Genomic DNA, 15037 nt, shown 5'->3' on the forward strand with positions numbered 1-15037 from the left:
AAATTTTAATGGCAATATCAACTGTCCCCTGCAGTTTTCACTAAATCGAAGAATTTTTCCTTAGAGACTTCTGTGATTAGTTCTTTCCTTTCAGAACGGTTCTTGACGTCTCCTAGAGACTCACTGACCTCCTTTTCCGTCTTAACTTGAGTTGATAGAATAGCGTTAAAAAGCTTCACAACACCCTTTTGGGCAATCCTTCTAAGCTTACGTTCTTTTTCCAATACCTCCCTTATCTCTTCGGCATTTGTGTCAGCTGCTGCTACTGGTATTATTTCCTTCTTTCTGGTCTTATTTAATAGCTTTTTCTTCTCTGCTAGTATAGCTTTCTTTGCCTTTTGTTCTAATTTATCAGCTTCATTTTGCTTAATAACTCTCTTATTTCTGGCCATAATAGGGTCCTTACGGTCGTAAGCTTTTAGATGTGAGGAAAGAATATTCGTAAGAGCACTTGAGAAGGTAGAAGAACCATCGTCATGCTTAGACTTGGAAGACTTCTTTTTTCTTGGGAAACTATCGTCTTCTTCTTCTTCTTCCACTTTGTCTTCTTCGCTAGCCTCATCATCATCACTACCATCGCTGCTGGAAACTTGATCAAGATCTAATTCATCATTATCATCTTCACTAGCGTCAGAACCAGATTCAATGTCTGATTCTACCTCAGAGCTTGATGAAGCTTCGGCATCTTCTTGCGCTTGTGCCTTTTCAACCTTTTTGACTTTAACAGACTTGTCGTTTAGCTTTCTCTTTTTGGAAACAGAAACGCTCATACTCCCCTTACTGCCCATGTTTATATAGAGCCAGCTTAACGTCGGAACACCCTCAAAACCTCTCTAATGCTCAGATATGTTCTCTCTTTTCTAACCTGTTATGCGATGAGATGAGATGACCTTAAGCTTCGATTTGAAATTTTTTTAGAGAAGCACAAAAAAGAAATCTTCAGAACTATCAACACACCCATACATTACATATAATATAGTGTTTCAGGAAGCCGCCTTCCATCAAGATGAGACAACAAGGTCTCTCCAAGACGTGAAAACCACATGTACTGCATTAAATACATTAAAATATCTATATTAACTGATTACAAGGTGGTTTGAGTTTTAATGGATATCATTATTATCGAAACACTAATTTTCCGCATTGATCGACATAGTGACATATATAATAAACAAAGGAATTAATGCTTCCTTAACTTTAATTTAGATTACTTTATACCAAACAGAAGCAAGAGAGAAAGGTAAAGAAGGCAAATAACCGAATATTAGACGAGGCAATAGATATGAATGAATCACCTCTTACTCCAGAAAGAGCAAACTCTAGAGACGAGTCGAATATACCGTCTCCCAGTCAAACTCATTTGAATTCACCAAAATACAAACCAAGACAAAGTTTAAAGTTGAATCCAGATGACTTAGAGGATATCAATAAGCGCAGGAGTCTGACGCCGAGTAATGAGAATAGGGCTTCAACTCATATGACTTTTTTTTATAAGGAAAATGTGAAAGAATTGAAGAAGTTGGAAGACCAGTTGTTTGAGAAGAAGATGAAATTAGATACCAGCCGAACTGAGGTAAACTCACTGAAAAACAAGGTAGAGACTGTCACGTTCAAGCTAAATAATTTGAGAGAGGCCAAAACGTTAAAGGTACGACAGATCGAACTGAAAACGAATGAATTGTCAAGCCTAGAGCAGGATCATAAATTGAAAACGGAGTTCATGAAAAGCGGGTTTGAGCTTGAGCTAAAGAAAGCCGAAGGAAAGTATCAAAATGAGTTGAACGAGTTAGAATCTAAATTCAAATCAGAAATTCAGCAAGTAGAATATGAAAAGGCTCAAAAATATAAAGAAGAAAAAGAACACTTACAGGATCACATAAACTCTATAAATGAGGAGATTTCGAACAATGACAGTATCGTGCGTCAAGGCAAGAAGGATCTTGATATGAAATATGCCAAACTAAAAGAAAATTGGATGATCGGTTTCCAAGAAGAATGGAAAAATATCACAGATTCCAATCAATCTCTCATTGAAAAAATCACTAAACTGAACCAGGAATTGGACGAAAATATCAACACTAACATTGAACAATCAAACGCCAGGTGTGATGTTTTGAAAAAGGAGCTTGAAGAATTGGAAGAAAAAATATCGGAAAAAGAGACGTATTCTAAATCCATTGCCGTCCAGATAGATACTGTAGAAGAGGAAACCAAGCAAATAATTCAACAAAGAGATGAGCTCAACAAGTATATTGTAGATTCAAAGAAGGAACTACTACAAATAAATGATATATTAATTAAAGAGGAGACTATACGCCGCAAATTGCATAATGAGATTCAAGAACTTCGAGGAAACATTAGGGTTTACTGTAGAATCCGTCCTCCTTTAGAAAGAGAACCACAAGATATATCCCATATTCATGTGGCTAGTTTTGATAATCGTACCGGATCGCAGGCAATCCAAATAAATAAAGAAGGCAGAATTAACAAATTTCTCTTCGACAAAGTTTTTGATACAAAGTCATCAAATTCTGATGTGTTTCGCGAGGTTGGGCAGCTAATACAAAGCTCCTTAGATGGCTACAACGTATGCATTTTCGCTTATGGCCAGACTGGTTCCGGAAAAACGTTTACTATGATGAACAATAAAGATGGTGTAATACCGATGACACTTGACCATATTTTTGATTGGACTCAATTATTGAAGGAAAGAGGATGGGAATACTCATTTGAAGCTCAATTTATCGAGATTTACAATGAACAGATCGTAGATCTTTTGAGAACTTTAAATCCCGAGCCCGGTCCGCTAAAATATGAAATAAGACATGACACAGATGCCCAACGAACTTCTATTACTAATATCACATCGATTAAATTAGAGACTCGGGAAAAAGTAGATATAGTTTTGAAGACCGCAAACAGAATGAAATCCACAGCAGCAACAAGTTCGAATGAAAGATCATCGAGATCACATAGCGTTTTCACAATTAGAATTCAAGGTAATAACACTGTGACAGGAGAAAGGAGTGATGGTGTTTTGAATCTAGTAGATCTAGCTGGTTCGGAAAGAATAGAAACATCACACGTGACTGGAGAGAGATTAAGAGAAACTCAGAATATTAACAGATCTTTAAGTTGTTTAGGAGATGTCATATACGCTTTAAATGGTGAAGACATAAAGCATATTCCTTTCAGAAATTCAAAATTGACTTACCTCCTTCAATACTCTTTGGTAGGAGATTCCAAAACTTTAATGTTTGTGAATGTTTCACCTAGTCTCACTCATATCAAAGAAACTCTCAACTCTCTGAGATTCGCTTCGAAGGTAAACAACACGAAAATTAATTAGTGATTTGTTTGATATTTTCTTCCTAAGTACCATGTACCGACAATGATTACAACAACTAATTATTTTTTATAGAAGGCAACGCACGATGAAGGCGATCAGAGTATTTATAGCATATAAATTCAAAAGTTCCTAGAGGTCCAAAAGAGAGTAGGTACTATTGAAAAATAATAAATATAATCATCTATTTACAGTATTACAAGTTTCGCCTATTCATATTTGCGCTTTAATTTTTATAGAAAAGAATTTCAGAGTGGCCTTCAGCCGTCGTCTATTGATTCTGTATAATTGAGAGATACACCCTTCAGAGTTGAAAAACCGTAGTTCAATTATCCTTTCCTGGTGTCTCAGCGTCATCGTAATCTTTCAAGAATTTCTGTAGTCTTCTGATTGCCCAGTTTTGACCAATAAATTTAACATCAGGATCTGATGCACCTTCTGTTTTAGTATAACGGGTCCACCACTCTGGGGATTTGAACCTTTCATCCTCTAACGGAAGTTTGCGTTCCTCATGACGTATCTTAGCAACATGACTTCTGAGTTCTGCTGCTAATCTAGATCGCAAATTTTGGGCTTCTTCGCCGTACTTCAGTTCCCAACTTAAATCCGTAGGATTAGATGGATCGTAGTACTTTTGGCATAACTCCAACCACTCCTTTCTATATTGATCAATCACTGAATCATCAATCGCACTTCCGACAGTAACATTGATTTCTGCGCCCATGTTTCTTGGTAAATATCTTTCAATCATAGTACCTGCACTTGATTCGGGAGCAATATGTTCAAAACCGGTTGAGAATATTGGGACAACAATAGGGGATTTCGTTGACTCTAGGATCAATCTAGTGATACCCCATCTAAAATACCTCATAGAATTTTCATATGGAGGCTGCAACTGCAAAACAAACCCTTCCGGATAAACGTGAATCCAGCTTGGTCTTGATCTTGCTACAGGAGCCACATACTTAACCACATTTCCGTCCTTAGTTTCTAATTTGTTGAGAATGTTTGGTCCGTTGTTAGTTTTGTTGTTATTAGTAGGCACCTCGCTATGTGGGGTCCATTCTAAGTCTAATGTGTCATCTGGAGATAATAAACGGATAGATGCGTCAATCGATCCCTGGAAAGGTCCCCCACCAAATCTTACAGTCGAGAGAACTTTACCAAGAGAGAAGAAAGTAGACAAGAATGCATTTTGAAAGCACACATTATGTGCTCCAAGACACCATCTTATTTGGTCGAAATCTGTGTACATCTTCCATGGAAACACACCCCATATAAATGGATCATCAACAACCGACATATGATTCATAACAGTCATTAAACCACGGTTTTCATTCTTGGAACGTTCAATAGCTTTCTCAAGCTTCTCATACCCACTCAACTTTACATTATAAAACGTGTTCAACATAAACTTAGACACTCCAACAGCCAACAAACATGTTCCGTGCGCTGCTGTTTTCCACAAAGGATTGGTCCATGGATACTCCGAGAGAAATTCATCTCCTCGATGAAGCACATCCGGAAATGACATCGGAAACTTAGACTGGTGCTTGCTCACCACGCTTTGCTTTTCTATTTTGTTGTTATAGAAATGTGTTGAAGTATTGCGAAGTGTAATATATTAGAGGAGATGAGCTGAACTTTTCTTATTTTAAAGCTTTTCAACCATTTTTCAGTTTTAAAAGTGTTGAGCACATGGCATTAAAAGCGATAGAAATAAAGAGTTAAGTAGACATTCAAACGATATTAGACCCTTCTGCAACAACTGTTTCTGGTGCTCAAGTTGTATGATAACTTTAGATGGAGAAATATAGTTCTTGGAGAGATGAGGGAACTGGAATCCCACCATTTTTACCCGAAAGAACAGTCCCTAGTTCTAATTTGATACAAGTAATAGCTAAGGCTCTGCAATTTGCGGTTGTGTGGGTCTTAAGTGTAATTTTTACACCTTTTATAGGGTTCGATGGCTCTTATCAATGGAGAATGAAAAGTTTATACAGTATTACCGAAGATGTTCAAGTGGATGGTGTGAAGAAACGGTTAGTGTCGAAAGAAAAGCATTTCCCCAAACCCGGATGTTTATATATTGTGAATGCATTGTGTCCCTTTGATGCATTGGCGCTAAAAGAGCTTGCTAATAACAAGAATTGCAACTTTATAGTTCCGCGCGACGGATCTCTATATTTGATCGGATTTAAGGATTGGTACCAGTTCGCCATTGGTGGTGGTCTTTGGGAAGACGGACATGAAAGGTTAGTTAAGATAAATGACTTAGAAACAGTTTGTAGTGGGAAAGTGAATTATCTTTTTGCAGAAGGTACTACTTCTAACGGTAAAAGTGTTTTAACGTTTGAGATCTCACCTAAACTATTGGATGAGATCTTGGAGGTTTGTGGATCAAAGGTGAGTTGTATATCATTGAAATTAAACAGCAAAATAACAACTCCTTTGAAACCTAAATCTACACTTAAATATAGTTTGGGTTGTATTTCCCAAGGAGTACGGTATAAGGTCCGCATTAGCGAAACTGTATCAGCATCTCAAGCTAATGTTAAAAAATTACGTACCATATTAGTTGGGGGAGATGAATACAAACTAGTCGGGAAGAAACTAGATCTTAAATCTAAGAAGAAGTTCTCAGAAGTATATTACAACTGAATAATTTGTTTATCGCAAATTTTCTGATTCTGCTTGTTGATCTACAGTTAGGGTCGATCCGTCAAAGAAGAATCGCACGCCTTTTACTTCAGGAGCCTTCCCCTGTGGCAAGACCCAGTTATGGCTTGAATTGCTACCGACGTTATCAAATATAAATTCATTGGTGGTGTCGTATCGTACTTTCAATACCATGATCAATGGAAGTAAAAAGTCAGCAATAACTTCAAGTATGAAAGGATGTAAATATGAAGAATTAGAGTCCTTGTCCCTCTTTTTGCTGTGCACCCACTTCTTATTTTTTAACTTATCCTTTATAGATTCTTTCCAAAACTTAGTCTTAACTAATATTTTCTCCAGTGATTTGTTGTTTTGCAAAAGATTGACCTGGTCCTTAGATAAAAGCGGACGTATATTCGCTATTGCAGTGTTTATCATATCCAATGCCGCATCCGTATCATTTTCTTTATCATATTTGAATATAGATAAAAGTGCAAGTGAGAGACAATCCAAAAAACGTTTCATTGCTAGAACTTGAGTCTTTAGGTGTACTGATTCAATCGAGTGCTGAATAGAGTCGCACACGCCTGAGCAACCGATCGCCAATTTTGCATAAGGCATCGATACCGCAGAAAGTGATTGCAAGTCCGAATCCTGGAAACTAAGTAGCGTTGAGTATTTATCCTTACCAGCAGGATATAGACGTGTTCTCATCTTAGATATGGTCAAAAGAACCATCGATAACTGTTGATTTAAACGGTAGAGCGACGCATACTGGTTACACATCGTCAACAGCTTGATGGATATCATAGGAACAGAGGATGCGAACTGTAAGAGACCAATTGCTCTCTTATTATAGTTAGTTGAGGACTGCCATTGCTGTGAATCGACTGGATTACTATCATCCGAATACGCAGATTCCCTAATCTGTTGAGCCAATTGCTCATATCCATACGCAGCATTGATTGAAGCTATGCATATTTGCTCAGAAATAACAGGGTTCGTATGTTCACTTGAATAATGCAGTAATTGATTGATATATTGCGTATTGCAATCGATTATCTGAGTGTATGACTGAGATTCGCTTAACGAATTGCACTGTAAACGTGAAATCTCAAGTTCGGGAACTGATATTTCAGAATCAATTGCAGGAAGTTGTTCTGGTAATGTATTTAGAATCCACATGTAAATCGAATTTTGGCAATGGCAACTTTAACGCCTATGAAACGAAACCCAGACCAGACCCTTGCAGCCTTTGTTTTTTTTCTTCCCCTTAAGATATTCACTAAAGCTGAAGATTGATGCTATACATGTATTACAATAATATCTTTTCTATTCATATAATCCTTGTCACTTCTACTGCCTTCACTAAGCCTTTTTCTCCTTCACACGCTAACATGAATACTGGAACGAAAACATAGCACGAGATGAGAAAAAATTATAGTCACGTGCACCCAAGGAAATGTAGTCACGTGAAATTTATACAATTTCTTTTTATTTTCTCGACAGCAAGTTTATTTTGTGCCAAGATGCCACAAAACGGCGCTCCCCACAAGGCTTTTTCCGCATAAATTGCTTTTTCCTGGATTTGCAAATAAATATGGGACCCTTCGCAAGGCTAGACTTGATACTATTGGTTGAAGATAAAATGGATGGACCCGTTTTCCGGCGCAAAATTCCGACAAAAAGAAAATAATGCCATATGGCATCACAAGTAACTACAAATGAGAAGGCTCAGAGCCCCCATCGTTACCCGATCACAAGACCAGAAGCCAAGAGAGAGTAGTTGGGTAGTCATCTACATAGTCATAGCGGCTAGTTATAGTACAATATGTCAATGATACATGGTTAGTTCCTGCCATAAGCGCATAATCATGAGCAAGCGATGGAAAGTTGAAAGTTGCGAGTGTTGGTGAAAAAAAAAAGAGACTATAACTTCTACCAAAAAAGCCCTTTATTAAGTAGTGTCATTCCATTCGTTTTGCACGATATAGATTTGAAATATATACTGTATCCTATTATTTGTTTGTATTGACATTTTCCTTATCGCTCGCTTATCTCAACTTCGGGAAACTCTAGAATTTCTTTATGCTTAAGGATGAGTAGACTAGACTATGGTCCACCGTTTAACTGCAGTAAGACTACTAAAGGTTAGGGCTAGCGAAGGCTTGTGGGTGAGCTTCGACGGTTTGATTGGCCTATGGTGTCCCCACGCAACTGAGGTGCTGAAACATTAGTGTAGGAACTTTCCGAGAAAGGTCCCAAGATGGAAGCGCGATGAGATGAGCCATGATGCAGGTGACTGATATCCAAAGAGGATTCTTGTACAAGCTTTTCGATAGTATTTCTATTGGCAAGGGAATATATATATATATGGGCTTATGATTTGCGTGGAGGTCCTTTACACACTATGTCGCGCATAGTCATGTGCTGTGTGCGTTTAAAAGATTACTTGTGAAGAGCTATGGAGCAGAACGATAACTGAGCATCAGCAGCAATGGTATCGTTATGGACTGAAACTTATGAAGGTGCTACAGTCGCATTCCTAATAATAGGATGCGCGCTTGTGTTCATCATGGTACCCGGTTTGGGTTTCCTATATTCGGGGCTCGCGAGAAGAAAGTCCGCTTTAGCTTTAATATGGGCAGTTATAATGGCCACCCTTGTAGGCATAGTACAGTGGTACTTCTGGGGTTACTCATTAGCCTTCTCGAAAACAGCCATCAATCATAAATTCATCGGAGATCTCAAGTCGTTTGGGTTTCGGAATGTTTACGGATACGCAGACCCAAAAAATCCAACGTCATACCCAGAACTGGCGTTTGCGTGTTTCCAAGGTTTGTTCATGTGTGTGACCTTGAGTATTGTTGCGGGAGCCACTGCAGAGAGAGGTAGACTTTTACCACATATGGTCTTCTTATTTTGTTTCGCAACCTTGGTGTACTGCCCAGTGACTTTCTGGGTCTGGTGCAGTGATGGTTGGGCATATAGATGGGGTGTTTTAGACTGGGCTGGTGGTGGGCCAGTGGAAATCTTGAGTGCTGTAGGTGGATTTGTTTATTCAGCATTTTTGGGTAAGCGTCATGAAAACCAGTTGCTCAATTTCAGACCTCATAACGTTTCTATGGTGACCTTAGGTACCAGTTTACTATGGTTCGGTTGGTTGGGTTTCAACGCCTGCACCAGTTTAGATCCAAACATGAAATCTGTGTTCGCACTAATGAACACAAATTTGAGTGCAGCCACTGGTGGTATGACTTGGTGCCTATTAGATTATAGACTTGAAAAGAAATGGTCCACTGTCGGGCTTTGTTCCGGTATCATTTGTGGTTTAGTCGCCGCAACTCCAAGCTCCGGATGTATTACATTCTACGGTTCAGTAATACAGGGTATTACTGCGGGTGTCGTTTGTAACTTTTCCACTAAAATCAAGTACTACTTAAAAGTCGATGATGCGATGGATATTTTGGCAGAGCACGGCGTTGCTGGTATTGTAGGACTCATCTTCAACGGATTCTTTGCCGCAGATTGGATCATAGGATCTGACGGTGTGACAGAACATGATGGTGGATGGTTAACTCAAAATTGGAAGCAAATGTACAAGCAAATTGCCTACGTTGGAGCTGTGTGCGGGTACGGTGCTGTTGTTACTGCAATCATCTGCTTCATTTTGAATAAAATTCCAGGTCTTCATTTAAGAACTACCGAAGAAGCAGAAGATAGAGGTATGGATGAAGACCAGATCGGAGAGTTCGCTTACGATTACGTTGAAGTCAGAAGAGACTATTATTCTTGGGGAGTACCTAATGACTCTGACTCGGGAAATGAAAAAACTACCGGAAATCAGAATTGAACGTAATTCTCATAATGATCACACATCTTGAAATAGAAACTTCTATTCATGAAAACCAGCATATTACCTTTTTTTACATTTACATTCACATCAAACGGCCAAATTAATATTCCAACCTAAATTGGTTACGTTTGCACCATTATTACTATTACTATTACTATTATTATTCATTTCAGTTAAATAGCACATGTAGTAAAAAGCATATTTAATTTTACCAGCATTTCGTTACGTCAAGATATCATCTACACGTCTATTACAAGAATATCTATATCCAGGAGCCGACCTTTTTTTTTTTGGAAAGGTTCTATAGACCCTGCCCTCCTCTTCTATCCTCTACGCTAAAGGACACGAGAACGACAATACACGGTTCGCGTCTGCCCTTACGCTAAAACATATACTTGTAAATATTTTTATCCAATGCTTAAGCATCTTGTCAATCCATATTTAGATATTTCTGTCGCGTCAGGAATGCGACACCACACACTAGAAAATAGTGAGGTCCAATGCTCATGTATATTAAGAGACCTAATTGTGAAACGAAAAAACGAACAATGTACAAAGAGACTCATGCCGATCATACGTATCCTCGAGCAGCAACAATGGAAAAAGAAAAGAAAAGAAATAATTGAAAGTTTAATTACATGTCACATGACCGAAAATTGATTAATGGAGTTTGAATTTTTATCACTTATCGTTATACTGCTTCCAAAACAACAACAGTACATCTCGTAATAAGAGCGATATATCTAGAGAAATCTTTCGTATTCCAACTGCATCGATTTAGATACACCTACCTCCGTTCGTGCTAGGTCCTAGATCCCAGTTTACAGATTCCAGAATCTAGGTCCTAGGTTCTATTCGAATTCGGATTTGAATTTGAAGTTGCTTTGTGTTTCTTTTTTATTCCCAGCGTGTCTTCACAAACTGTCGTGGTTTGTTTATCTACACGCCGAAAATGGATGTGTTAGTTCCAAAACGGGAAATTTCAAAACAAAGCAGATGTTCTTAGATAATATCGTAGGCATCTTCATTCGAACCTTGGCAGCTGCGTAACACTTTCCTGATCGGGACACCTGCATACAAGTCGTTGAAAGGAGAAGCTTTTTGTACGGGATTTTCTGAAGGACAATCTATTATCGAGTAATTGGTTTCCTGAATGCTAGATCTCTCGTACAGAAATGGTCGTACGGACTTCTTGAACTTAACCCAGAAACCATTGAATATTTATCGTCTAACAGCTCAATCGGAGTGAGTGGACAAGTTGTGTGTGGCTGGAAGAAACTGCTATGACTATGGTCAGAACGGTTTTCAACAAAAAATTTTCTCGCAGCCACTTGGATTCCTCCTTTCTTACAACAACTTTTTAAATATATCTGACAGCATTGTTGTAACGTTTGTTTACACATCATTCTTTCATTTAGGAGCATTTCGAGACAAAGTTTACTTACAACCACCGAATAATAACCATCGATACTTCAATATAGTTGATCTTCAGCTGTGAAAACCAACTAAAAAACCTCAAATATCAACACAACTCACCCCCAGTCGTTCCTTTACAAAACACATTATCATTAGTTGTTGCCATATTTTGTTATAAGTTATCAACGAATAGTTCCTAATCTCAATATTTCAATCTCAGAACAACAATCAAGATGCAATTCAAGAACCTAATTGTCCCAACCATACTATCTGCAGCAGCTGTGGTTAAAGCAGATGATATCACAACCACCTACACCTCCACCATCACTCTTTACACAACTTCTTTGTCACCAGAAGAGAAGTCTTCTTTGTCTGTAGCCTCTGCTTCTGCTGCTTCTGTGTCTTCTGCTTCAGCACTTGCTGCTTCTGAAGTTGCTGCTGCTGCTGTCATTGCTTCAGAATCTTCTGCTTCTTCTATTTCTGCTTCAGAAGCTTCTGCCTCGTCTGCATCTGCCGCCTCTGCTGCGTCTGCTGCCTCCGTTGCTTCAGTTTCCTCTGTGTCTGCTGCCGAAGCTTCTGCTGCCTCAGTTTCCTCTGTGTCTGCTGCTGAAGCTTCTGCTGCTTCAGTTTCCTCAGTCTCTGCAGCTGAAGCTTCTGAATCTTCAGTTTCTGCTGCTTCAGTCTCAGCAGTTAGAGCTTCTGAGGCCTCTGTTTCTTCTGTGTCTGCTGCAAAGGCATCTGAAGCTGCTATCTCTTCTGCTTCTGCTGCTTCTGTTGCTTCTGTTGAATCAGCCTCAAAGGTTTCAGCCGCCTCTGTTGCTTCTTTGTACAGCAAGACACACACTACATCCCATTCTTTGACTCGTGCTACCGGTTTGTTGGCTATTGCTTCATCTAATAACACAAACTCATCTACCATCATGACTAGAACACACTCCAGCCATACTAAGAATAGCACAACTTCCTACCTAGAGTCAGAAACTTCAGAGGTTGCTACCGCATCTTTGACATCATTGTCACCATCTAGCTCTAATGCTTCAACTTCTTCAACTTTGAAGACTAAAAAGGCTTCAGGTGCTGCTTACCACGTAGGAGTAAATGACGCTTTGGTTGGTGCTGCTGCAGGTATTGCTTTGGCATTCTTGTGAATATAGCAGTATCAACTGCAATTACGTTTTTTTCTTCGATTTCCATCCAATCAAATAACACTCTAACTGGACTTTTACAAATAACAAAATAGCCAACCAAAAACTAAAAAAAAAAACTAAAAATTATTGAAACTTATTGACCTTTACCGATCTTTCAACCACAATGTTTCGAATTCTTGTTCGAACTTTCTTGTTCTTTTGCGGGACAAACTTATATTTTGAAGAACTCACAAGCGCACCCTAATTAATTGAAATTTTCCTAACATCACTAACAGCGAATTTAATATGAAAGGATCAAAAAGGTAACAGTATTTGAATCGGATATTCGTATACTTCTGCTTTAATCCTAATTTTACATTCTAAAGTTTTACGTTTTGTTAGCGTGCCCGTGATGCCTTTTTCGATTTACGTCCCATCGTTTATTAAATCATATTAAATTTATTGGGAGAAATAATTCCAAAGCTTCTTTCCATCATGATTATAAAAAAATCTTTCCTAGTTCTCTAAAAATTTAGACCAGGTAAAGTGTCTATATAATATATCGTATATTTATATATATAACCTTGTAACAATTACTAATGTATTTTCGGCTTTATTAACTATGAGTTTTTTTATCTCGATTATTATACAAGAATTAACGTATTATACTATTACTTTTGCATGCGGTTTTCTACTTAATTTAAAAACCAGTCTGCTCTATCACCGCTGAGAAGATACCATTCCTTGCACCTGGGACTTTGTTAATCCATCTACCTAATCTATGTTCCTTGCTAACACTGGCTAAAATTCTGAATGTTTCTCTACCAGTTTTACCAGATTCGACGGATTGAATTTTAGTAACAACACCCTTGCAGTTTGGAAGTTCTCCCAGTAGTTCAAATGATCTCAAGTTATCGCTGATTTTCCAGACTTTTAGTGCACCATTCCAAGATCCCGAAATGAAGATATCGGAATATGGAACAGCATATATTGAGGTAATCCAATAAGGTTGTGCAATAGTACCGTCTTGCAATTGTGCGGCACGTACTTCTTCGTTTTTCTCTCCAGATATAGCAGTGTCAGCGGTCAATGGCACAATTCCATGTGCAACTCTCTCTGTGAAAAGTGGCTTCTTCTTGGCTATAGACCATAAACAGATGTTACCGTTATCTGAGCCAGTAACGAAGTGAGAATCATCAATCATACTAATGCAATCAATGCTTCCCTCTCCATAAAATTGCGGTGGCTTTTCCTTCTTTTCACTGCCGTTACTTAGGTTAATATCCCCTTGAGCTGCATCGGCATTGTTTTCACTCTCTGCTTCTTGATTCTTTAACCACTTTTTTCTTAGTCTTTCAGGATCATCTCCACCTCTGAAAGTCAATCTAGATTCATCTGCAATTTTCCATAACATAGCTGTACGATCTCTGGAGCCAACAGTAACACAACGTTCCATATTTAGTGCAGAAATATCAATTACTAAGTCTTGATGCCCATATAATATTTCTAGTTGAGAAAATTGGTTCACAGCGTAAGTTCTAATCTTGTAGTCAGCACAAGCGGCAAAGAGCTGATCTGAATTTTTCTTGAATGCAAGTGCTAGAATCTCACCCCTACGATCTTTAGTTGGAATAACCTTGACAGGTGCTAGGGATTCAGTACTCCATATTATTAGTTTACGGTCACGACCACCAGTCACTACGTATTTTCCATCTGGAGAAGCTGCAACAGTTAGAATTTCATCATAGTGACCTTCCGTCACGTTTTCAAATTCAAATTTTCCTTCTGGTATATATTTCTTTCCACCTTTAACATACTTCACTTTTTTTGGTCTTGCATTGAAATCCGTGACATCGTACTTCGTTAGCTGTAGATCCTTGCTGACGGTATACGCAAAAATCTTACCCTTGCTCTTATTCTGAGTTTCATTATGAGAGAACTTGTTGACTGGCGGTTGGTAACACGATAAGCCTGTTAGATTATTTTCTCCGACTCTTGTAAATGTGCATTTAGATTCATTGATTAGAAGCTTCTTGGAGACCCATCTATATACACGCCCCTGTTGTTCTGCAACATCCTGCTTTAATCTAGAAGCAATAATATCCCTATCCAAGTCACGGGCATCGAAATTGTTATAGTCATCGATTACTGTAGATCCATCTTGCTTGTCAGTTTCGGAACTTAATGCCTCCCCGATATCTTTTGCTTCCGCTTTCAAGTTTTCTAAATATTGCTTAGCTAACCGTCTCCTCTTATCGGCTGGGTTTTCGCCTTCAAACTCTTCGTCAGACTCCAAATTCTCTTCTACTTCATCAGCTTCATCATTAGATATATCTTCTGATTCGCCTTCTTCCGATGAAGGGTCTGTTATTTCTTCATCTACTTCTTCAACAACATCTCTCTTCCGCTTCTTGGAATTTTCAATTGCACTAGACTTGGCCATTGTGCTCTCAATGATCTCTGTTGGTCTTTGTCTCTTTCGATATTCGATGCTCATCGCATGGTTTCTTCAGTTTTGGTTCTAATGTACATTTTTTTTTTCAATATTGAAAAAATATTAAAAGAAACGACTTGAACATTTGTAACATCGGCAGTGTTTACGAGGTCTGAATAGCAGCTTCACCATGAGGTCAC

The 15037-nt window shown here is 38.4% G+C and overlaps 7 protein-coding genes across 7 annotated transcripts; 3 read left to right on the forward strand and 4 right to left on the reverse strand.

Moving 5' to 3' along the window:
• Window positions 1–17: 17 nt before the first annotated feature.
• On the reverse strand, window positions 18–770 carry RRP15 (rRNA-processing protein RRP15; the record flags this gene model as incomplete). Its single annotated transcript, XM_022821541.1, has 1 exon — window positions 18–770. One exon carries the CDS (start codon window positions 768–770, stop codon window positions 18–20), a length of 753 nt encoding a protein of 250 aa, XP_022677892.1.
• Window positions 771–1282: 512 nt separating this feature from the next.
• On the forward strand, window positions 1283–3349 carry KAR3 (Kar3p; the record flags this gene model as incomplete). The annotated part of the gene is made up of 1 exon (XM_022821542.1): window positions 1283–3349. The coding sequence occupies one exon, from the start codon at window positions 1283–1285 to the stop codon at window positions 3347–3349; it is 2067 nt and encodes a 688-aa protein (XP_022677893.1).
• A 322-nt stretch (window positions 3350–3671) lies between these two features.
• Window positions 3672–4880, reverse strand: TAZ1 (lysophosphatidylcholine acyltransferase; the record flags this gene model as incomplete). The annotated part of the gene is made up of 1 exon (XM_022821543.1): window positions 3672–4880. One exon carries the CDS (start codon window positions 4878–4880, stop codon window positions 3672–3674), a length of 1209 nt encoding a protein of 402 aa, XP_022677894.1.
• A 269-nt stretch (window positions 4881–5149) lies between these two features.
• Window positions 5150–6007, forward strand: LOA1 (lysophosphatidic acid acyltransferase LOA1; the record flags this gene model as incomplete). Its single annotated transcript, XM_022821544.1, has 1 exon — window positions 5150–6007. The coding sequence occupies one exon, from the start codon at window positions 5150–5152 to the stop codon at window positions 6005–6007; it is 858 nt and encodes a 285-aa protein (XP_022677895.1).
• A 9-nt stretch (window positions 6008–6016) lies between these two features.
• On the reverse strand, window positions 6017–7189 carry KLMA_70288 (uncharacterized protein; the record flags this gene model as incomplete). The annotated part of the gene is made up of 1 exon (XM_022821545.1): window positions 6017–7189. The coding sequence occupies one exon, from the start codon at window positions 7187–7189 to the stop codon at window positions 6017–6019; it is 1173 nt and encodes a 390-aa protein (XP_022677896.1).
• Window positions 7190–8501: 1312 nt separating this feature from the next.
• On the forward strand, window positions 8502–9857 carry MEP3 (ammonium permease MEP3; the record flags this gene model as incomplete). Its single annotated transcript, XM_022821546.1, has 1 exon — window positions 8502–9857. The coding sequence occupies one exon, from the start codon at window positions 8502–8504 to the stop codon at window positions 9855–9857; it is 1356 nt and encodes a 451-aa protein (XP_022677897.1).
• Window positions 9858–13103: 3246 nt separating this feature from the next.
• Window positions 13104–14900, reverse strand: RRP9 (ribosomal RNA-processing protein RRP9; the record flags this gene model as incomplete). The annotated part of the gene is made up of 1 exon (XM_022821547.1): window positions 13104–14900. One exon carries the CDS (start codon window positions 14898–14900, stop codon window positions 13104–13106), a length of 1797 nt encoding a protein of 598 aa, XP_022677898.1.
• Between the last annotated feature and the right edge of the window lie 137 nt (window positions 14901–15037).

This window comes from Kluyveromyces marxianus, chromosome 7, assembly GCF_001417885.1.
Source record: "Kluyveromyces marxianus DMKU3-1042 DNA, complete genome, chromosome 7".
In the NCBI taxonomy this organism is placed as follows: domain Eukaryota; kingdom Fungi; phylum Ascomycota; class Saccharomycetes; order Saccharomycetales; family Saccharomycetaceae; genus Kluyveromyces; species Kluyveromyces marxianus.